Genomic DNA, 9,387 nt, shown 5'->3' with positions numbered 1-9,387 from the left:
CTGATAAGACTTGAAGATCTTTAAGGGCAAAGGAAGTTCCATCTTTCAGTTGAATTTAATTTTTATAGTTGAATATTTCTAGAAACTCTAGTAAAAATGAATATATTAATTTTTTGTTAGAAATCCTACTAAAAATGTATGTCAAAAAGCTGTTTTATATACAGTATTTATCTACGTCTTTCAATTCAGGAACTTCATTATTTTTGTTGATTACTATTTACTATCTTCACATAATTCCAATTACAACATATCTAATTTCATTTTGATAAGTATAAAAATTATAATTTAAATGTTATAACACCGAATTGGTTCTTAAAGCATGTAATTAATTTATATATTCATCTGTATATTGTCATTTGTATAGTTCATTTGTATATTATTTTCTTTTAAGAAATGAACTTTAGATGGTAGTTAATTGAATATTTTGATGTAAGAGTGAGTACATTCTTAGTGAGATTGTTACAATATCATTAATTTAGTAAATCAAATATATTATCCATAGAAATCATTGTTTTAAGATTAACATACCTTATGCCACTTTAATTTTACTTTAACATATAACTCTATCTGAAAATAATTACCTTGTCAGAATCTAACTAGGCTAGAGATGTTTTGTTTATAAGCTGTATATCCTGTGAGTTGTGTACCCTTTATACCTAAGGTATTGAAGCTCGGGGAACATATAATCATGTTTTCTGTACCAAATGTTGTATTTGAAGGACATAAGACAGAGAGAGATTTTCCTGTCATGCAGTTTATCCATTCTCAAGGGCCATGTGCTAGTGCTTCCGTTTCTGACCCTCTTAAAATGTGTGACTTGATATAGTATCAGCAAGGGATAGAAGAAAAAAAGAAAGAAATATAGAAGAATTCAGGAGTATATTCACTTACAGATATGGCTCCTGTGCAAAAGGGAAAATACGTTGAGGCATACTTCACTGTCAGCACTGTGCTATGAGTTTCAAAATATTATATATTTCAAGTATTTGTAGCAGCTTTTCTTTTCAGTCTCCAATTGCTGTGATTTTATAGGTAAAATTATTTTCCAGGGTGAAATAATGAATGTAATTTTAGTGTATAACTTGCAAAATCATCTCATTTTATATATAGATCTTGTTTCAATGTAGCAGAAACTTAGGGTAGATTTATAACCCAAATCTTTTCCGTAACTTGAAGAATTCGGAGTCTCCTGCCTCTTTTATCATACCAAGCAAAGTGATAGTTAGGGATAGAAACTAAGCAAAATGTCTTAGTGTTTGACTTATACTGGAAATCACAGTAGGCTATAAGTGTTATTTGAAAAAAACCTAGAGATTTACACATACGATCTCTCTAACCTATTTCTAACTAACTTATTTTCAAATGGCACACATAAATTGTAAACCCTGATCAGAAACCAGCAGCACTCCTGGGTAACTCAGTGTGTTAACGATTGCAGTATACTCACCTGTGCTGCTGTCTATTGTTTTACTAGTTAAAATGTAAATTTTGGAATGATTTTTTAAAGTAAGTTATACTATTAGAGATTATTTGTCAAGTAGAATCTCATGTCACAATTAGTTGGAGTTGGATTCCTAAGGCCATGGCCTAAGGAAGCAGCCTCTTGAATGTTGCAGTCTGCTGAGTTATGCTAAGCATGTTCTGGGTACAGAGACGTGTCACTTTAGAGATAAGTTCTTGTTTACTGCATATGTTCAGGTTTCAAAAGTTGTGACAAAATAAGATTTCTTATTAGAAATTAGCTTCATTGAAAACATATCAGAAATGCATTTAGACTGTAAACACAGTTTGTTGAGTACTTCAGCTACATCGCCTTCAAGGGAAAGTTGTCCCACTTAAACTGCCCTCGTTACGCTTTTGTTAGTAATCTGGGAGGAAATGAGAGTCATGCATCTTCCATGCCCTTCCTTCAAAATTGCCAAGCCGGAAAGAAGTGAAAATGTGTTTTATAGACATGGATACAAGAAAATATTAAGTAGAAGAAACAAAATAAAGCCAAAGGGATAAACATCGGAAGGTTGCTTAAACGGCTTGGTCCATATAATTGCTTTTCTGTCAGCAGGATTATTAACAATTTCAGACATCTGAAAATTAAATTAACAGCCTGAAAATATTTTACAGAATGAGATAGAGCATGATACATGAAACATAATGACCCCACTGAAATTCAGCCAAGCCAGAGCAGCTACTCATTTAGACAGAGTAGACAACTAGTTAATCATCACTGAGCAAATTAGACAGAGCAAATTAGTTTGCTACATTCCACAGACTTAGCTACCAAAAAGAGTATATGTCACTAATTAGAATGAAAGAACTCTAAGCATATTATTATCTGAATAGAAAGAGAAAGCAAGATTGTAGCTTTGAATTGCTCCTTTGAAAGCTTGAAACCTAGGTTACGTAGGTATAAATTACACATGCAAGAGTCCATGTGTATGTATGTGGGTTCATGCACCTATTTTAAGTAGCAGGCAGCCTTTGCATTTTCTTGCATCTTGACCTAATAAAGTCTAAAGATGTTTTCCAAAGTTGTTTAGAATTCTTTGGGAGTATACACACACCAAGTGAAACATGAGAACATTTTTAAAAATATGATCCCTTTCACTGAAGATCAAAGTAGCCATTTCATACACTTTTTCTTGCATAATATTAAATTATTTTTTCTTTTAAAAGTGTATTGCTGTTGCATGTGAAATAAATATTTGGACTTAGTTTATCACTGGAGATTAATCTGAAATCATATTTTCTAGCCTTAATTAGCATTCATTTGCTTAATTGTCATTCTCAGCCCCATCATTTCCATTTTTCACTAACTTGAACAATGCTATCTTCTGCTGTTTGCACTTTAATTTAAATTTCTATTAAGGTTTATGAACAGTAATAAGGTCCTGTTTGAATATTCATTAGCTTCTGAATTGTGAGCTATGAAAAGGTGCTTTCTTTTACCTTAATGAAACTGGCACAGCATGGGACTGATCAGTTGTGACATTTGATTTGAGGCATCCAGTGAATTTTCTCATTGTTTATTGACACATCTTGTCCAAACAGCTCCCTCGCAAGTGAGCGGAGTAATGAAGGAGAGAGTGCTGCAGCGGAGTGTCGAGCTTTCCTGGCAGGAACCAGAGCATCCCAATGGAGTCATCACAGAATATGAAATCAAGTATTACGAGAAAGTAAGTGCTAAGAGCAACTGAAATGTACAATGTGCTGTGTGTCTCATGTCATCCTACTGTATTGTAGACTAAAGTTGGTCATTATGCCAACCATTTGGAGCTACTTCAAACTTCATAGTTAATTTTAGCCATTTATAATAACCATCTCTGTGAATCTCTGGCTCATTACTCTAACTGTGATTTCTGTGTATTAAGTTTCTGTGTTACACAAGTGAAAGTGTCCCATTTGTAGCATATGTATTTATTTATATATTCGATTTTTGATATCATAATAATTAGATGTAGGATATTTTTGTGTCACAGAAACCACACAGCCCAATGCATTTTGAAAAATATTTTCTTTAGTATGTCTGTTTGGGACCTTAATGATTTGTTTAATTTATGTGGTTTCAGTGATGATAATGACCTCAAATAGTTTAGTAATTTGAAATAATATTTTGTATAATAAAGATGTAGTTCTTCAGACTTACAAATCAGATGATGCTATTTCACTCCTTTAAATTCCTCCTGAAGTTTATTTTATATATGTTTTAATAATCATGTATGGTACTTATTTACACCTCTCCTTCCAGGAAAAAATAGTATGGCTAAAACCCAAGTGCTGCCTTTTTAATCTCCCTATAATGATTAAATTTTAGTAACTAGTGATATATCTGAGTATATGAGTGTATTTATTTCTGTTTCATTTGGAAAGAGAGAGAAAAATGTTTATATGAACCATGTTCAGAGATTATGATTTAAAACTCCACCTCACAGAGAGACTTGGTGCAAGGTTTGAAACGTGGAAACCATTGCTATTACAAACAGTAATCATAATAAGTGTTACTATTTTTAGCTTACCTGAGTTACCTGAAGTGCTATAATACACATAATCATTTTAGCTGTTTAGACAATACAATTAGAAAATTGGGAGCTTAAAGCTTTGAGAAAACTTTAGGGATGAGTTGATATGACTAAATAAATTGAAATGTATATAGTACATTGGCAATAGATAACTTTGTTTTTTTGAAAAAAAAATTAGTCTAAAATATGATTTTGTTTTAATGTTCAGATTAAGTTTAAAATATTTTTGCTTGTTACTTACATTATGAATTCATGACTTCATTGCTAAGGTTGCATTTTATATGCTTCATTTCTCGTCCCACCAAATGTGTTTTAGAGGGGATAATTGTTTTTAACACTGGTTTTGGTATATCTGGTTTCCCATGAGAGCTAACAGTTATAGTCCCTGCTGAAATTGCATAAAATTTCAAAAGCAATGAAACAAATAGGTGGTAAGAGTAAAGTTTCTCACAATATAAATCTGAAATATTTTGCAAATGTTTTCTCTAGAATAAATCTGTTCAAATCATGTTTTTTGGCCTTACAGAAAAAGTATCTACATTCACTAAATTTGCATATTAGGCAACTAAAAGACAATAATAGCATTGTATTGTATTATATTGTAATGTATATGTACACATGCGTGATGTTTGTGTCACCTGAGTTATGCCTAGGTCTTTCGTTTGCAATAAATATATGCAATACAAACTATCATTTTTATAAATGATTGTAATGAGGACAATCACGGATCAGTTTGAGTAAATCAGCCTTAAGTATATATTTATTTACACTTTTGCAAATCTCACTGTGAAGGCAAATCGAACAACTAGATAGACATTTTAAGATTTCAATGAAGAATTTCATTGCCAGATAAAGTTGAACACATAAATTTATTATAGACCAAGTAAGTACTCTCTAAAATTGTATATTTTGAAGTATAACTTTTACAGCTTTTATTCATAAATAGCTTTTGAGAATCATATCAAGGAAGATTTAAATTTTATTTATTTAAAATATTGTTTTGATGGAGTTTTTATATGCTTGAGTTTTTACATTATTCCTTCTTAATCTTATTATATATGCACATAAAATGTGTTTGATGATAGGATAAAATTGTTAATAAACATATAACTATTATTTTAGTAAACTCTACATCAGTTTTTATATCTGAAAATATGAAAAAAGGAAAAATAAATCATGTTTAAAATATTCTCAGCCATAAATCATTATATATTTAAATTTTAATATTTATAATTTTACTTTAAAAATATTTTCATTAAATACTGTTTTGCAGAAGTGGTTTATTCTGTGAGAAATTCAGGGTTGTTTTTAAAAAATTGGTATGTCAATATAGTGGTAGTGTTAACTAAATTTCTTGATTTAATAACTTTCTGGATTTTTAGCATCTAGCTTTTTTTCTTGCTGAATAACTTTCAAAACAACTTAAGAGAACTACATCATGATTTGATGACTTCTGCTAAACTGTAGATTATACAGGTGTACCCACTCTTTGACCAGTAGGATATTTTATTATATTATGGCTAAGTAGTTCTTGTCATGTATTACCTATGCGAAAGTTAAAAATATCATAAATGTTTTAACTAAATTATTTCTCCCTAAATATATATATATAACAAAGGCATGTGTTTCACATTTTCATTTTATATTACTTTAGAAGTGACTTAATGTTATAATATTCCACAAAGTACCATGTAGCCTCTATAAAAACAATGGAGCAAATTGAATTAAATTGAAACAGTTGACTGTCAAATTGTCTGGTTGCAATCACAATTAAATATTTCCTCTAAATATTGTTTCTAGGATCAAAGGGAACGGACCTACTCAACAGTAAAAACCAAGTCTACTTCAGCCTCCATTAATAATCTGAAACCAGGAACAGTGTATGTTTTCCAGATTCGGGCTTTTACTGCTGCTGGTTATGGAAACTACAGTCCCAGACTTGATGTTGCTACACTAGAGGAAGCTACAGGTAAAATGTTTGAAGGTAATTATGCCTTTGGTTTGGATTCTTACTCTCAATAACTCCAGCATATATTAATATTTTTTTCAATATTGGGGTGATCATTTGCATCATCATATATGTGTACATATATATATGTACTTTGTAAAAGTTCATAATTTAACATTTGCTGTTTTGTTTAGCAATTTTAAAACCTTGTGATTTAAATAAGTTTCTTTAATGCATACTGGATTTATTTTTTGAAAAAGGTGAAATTAGAAACAGAAGCAGGACTGATTCAATTTGTGTATTGACACAAGATGTTTTTGACGACCTCAAAACAGTCTTATTCTAAGTGTGTCCATCAAAGCGGCTACTTCACAGAAACCCACAAATGAAGCCAGAATGTGTAGTGAGGTGAACAAGAGAAAGATGGTATCTAAGGACCTGTATTCATTTAAGTGACTTACCCTTTAGCAATGATTTAAAAAATGAGAGTTCAGGAAGGTCTTAGAACTTGTATTTATTTTATTTTGACATTTTCATTTATGTTATGGGATATTTCATGCATACTAAAGAATATATTTAAAGTATATATGAAATATAAGGGAGATAATTAAATGAATATCCCTATAACCACTCATCTTAAAAACAGAATATAGCTAATATCTTTGAAGCCCCTTTATCATTTTGTTCATGTTTTATAATGCAACAAGATTATAGTAAAATTGCATCTATATATATAGTGTATAAGAAGTAAGCAGATGTATCTTGGGATATATGTCCCCATTTGCTGTCAGAGTGCAAGTTCAGAACACCCTGAATACCACTGCTGTTGCTCCTCAACAGAGCCGATGTCTCAGTTTGTGTTTCTATATTTTAGGGTTTTGATTCCTCCTGATGTTACTGCTCAGGCACATGGGTTTCCCAGCTGTTATCTCCTCTCCTTGCCAATCCAGCATTCCTCCAAAATTCTAATCAAAATTGAGTTGGAAAATGTTATATGACTTTTCTCAATTAAAATATTTTAAACAAATTAAATTAATATAAGTTTGATTAAAGAATTATGTTGGCTTTAAAGAAAGAATTGTATAGATATTTAAAAGGTAGAGTAAATTGATAAATATCCTTTGCATTAACTAATGTTTGTTAAGTTTGGTAACAGTATTATTCTTCCACATATTTTGTTACATTTTAAAATAAATCTGTAACTCTCGTAGGCACAAATAATAAAAATGTATGTTGAAATCATTTTGACATATAAATCATTCACATAGAATGGTAAACGTAAAGGCATCAGTTTAAACATTTGCTACATAATTTGATTTGGTGAACTTAACGCCATTTTTATGATTATTATTTTAAATAGATTATATAAGATCAAGAATCAGCATATCAAAGTTTAGTGTCCCCAAAACATTAAATAAGTTAAGATTTCAATATTTAAAATATTTGAGTGGTTAGGTGTTAAAATGTGGGCTCTAAGTAGTTTTCAACCCTCAGATCTATATCATAATATCAGGCCTGTAAATTCAATATAACAAAAAATACTTCAAATTGTGGTTTCTTGCATCTTTTAATAAAATAGGTTTAACTTAAAATGTCAGGTAATCTGCCACATTTAGCTCTATCATTCCTTATTATTTAAAAACACTTTTAGATTTCAAAAGATTCAAGATGAATTTATGCCCTTTTCCTGACTTTGTAAATTGAGAATATTAAACCAAACTATCGTTTAATGAGTGCTGAGATTCATAGATATTATTTTTATTATTTAAAAAAAGAAGTAACCAAGATTCAGAGATTATAAAGTAGTGGAATCTGAAAGATCACATGAAATGCATGTTAAGAATGGATTTTTGCAGTAGAATTTGGTGATTTTTACTATCAATATATTCTCTCCCAGTGGAATGTAAACTTGATGAGAGAAGAATCCGTATCTCTTTTCCTTACTGTTGTCTTGCCAGTGCCTACTATGGTGTCAGGCACAGAAGGCACTCAGTAAATTAGCAATAAATGAATACTTCACACTGATCAGCATAGAATGAATTACTAATATCACTCAGTGCCAGCAGAGAGCTGCCTAGTTTCAAATCTCTCTGCTCTGCCATGTCCGGTTATAGGAGTTTGGATGAGCTAGGTCTCTGTACCTTAATTTCTAGTATAGTAGTCCTCAATTCACAAAATATTCTGAGGATTAAGTTAATATATACAAAGTGTCAAGGAGAGTCCCTCTCATGTAAAGTCTCCAATGTCAGCTCTTATTAAACACAGCCTTTCTCAAAATTTTCCATCCCAGGAGCCCTTTTACTATTAAAAAATGTTGAGGGTATCAAAAAATGCTTTATATTGGTTATATCAATTAATATTCACCAAATTAGAAATTAAAATGGAAACTTTAAAAACACAAGAACACACTAACACATTTTATTAGCCATCAGAGTCATGGTATTATCTTGTCATACACCTTCTGAAAATCTTAACTGCATTTGTAAGCAAATGAGAGTAAAAAAGGCAAATAACATCTTCATATTATATGAAAACTATTTTAAACTTACAGACTCTATGAAAAGTTATTGAGGACTCTCAGGGTTTTCCAGATTACTCTTTGTGAACCAGTGAGTCAGCGTAAGTTACTATGCTAAGAATGAAGGAAACACAGAAACACGCAGTTCATGATCTTTATTGAAACTTCAGTGAAAGAGAGGGGCAGGTACAGAGATTCTGGCCACACAATTAAGCGCTGATGGAATGCATGGTCCAGTGATATCACCATGTCAGGGAGCAGTGACTCCCTGTGCCAGAAAGCAGGTCAGAAGATAAGATGCAGTCTAAAAGAAGTCACTTGAGCACTGTTTTGTAAAGAGAAGTTTGACAGTCTCTTCCATTGCACATACATCCTAAAATCCCCTTCTCTGCAGTATCCTATCTACTTTTTTGAGTTTTTAAACCATGATATTCTATTTATAGCCTTTGCAAATTATTTTTAATATGTATTGCCCATGAAATAGATGAAAATATTAACCTTAATGTCAACTGTGGAAAGATTAAAGTATGACCCTGACAATATACAAAAATGTGTAAATAAATATGCACAAATTCTGATTCATCATTCACCTGAGTTCACTTTTCTCATTAGAGTTCTGTTTCTGAAGCTAAGGGAAAAACTGAGCCTAAGACAAGCAGAGAATTAGGCCCATGGGACACATTGAATGGAAAGAATTTCATAACATATGTACATAATTTTTCCTTCCTCATGACTGGAACTACTCCATTCTTTTACTTTCTTAAAATGTATAGAAAAAAGACTAAAACAGAAAATAAACAAATTTTAAAGTACTTGAAGTCATCTTTTCTCTGTTGTGTGATAATAGGCTGTAATTCAGAAATTAGTGTTTGAAAGTTGTTTTCCTTTTTTTTTTTTTTTTTTTT

At 31.1% G+C, this 9,387-nt stretch overlaps 1 protein-coding gene across 1 annotated transcript in view; it reads left to right on the top strand.

Moving 5' to 3' along the window:
• LOC108544367 (ephrin type-A receptor 7-like) overlaps nt 1-9,387 on the top strand; it is a 190,030-nt gene that overhangs the window by 153,955 nt on the left and 26,688 nt on the right. Inside the window, 2 exon segments of the mRNA XM_017895460.1 lie at nt 3,049-3,173; nt 5,817-6,000. Of these exon segments, the coding sequence (XP_017750949.1) occupies nt 3,049-3,173; nt 5,817-6,000 (309 nt within the window).

Source organism: Rhinopithecus bieti, unplaced genomic scaffold (genome assembly GCF_001698545.2).
Source record: "Rhinopithecus bieti isolate Rb0 unplaced genomic scaffold, ASM169854v2 scaffold_25209, whole genome shotgun sequence".
Taxonomy (NCBI): Eukaryota; Metazoa; Chordata; class Mammalia; order Primates; family Cercopithecidae; genus Rhinopithecus; species Rhinopithecus bieti.
This window is presented reverse-complemented; position numbering and strand designations above follow the sequence as displayed.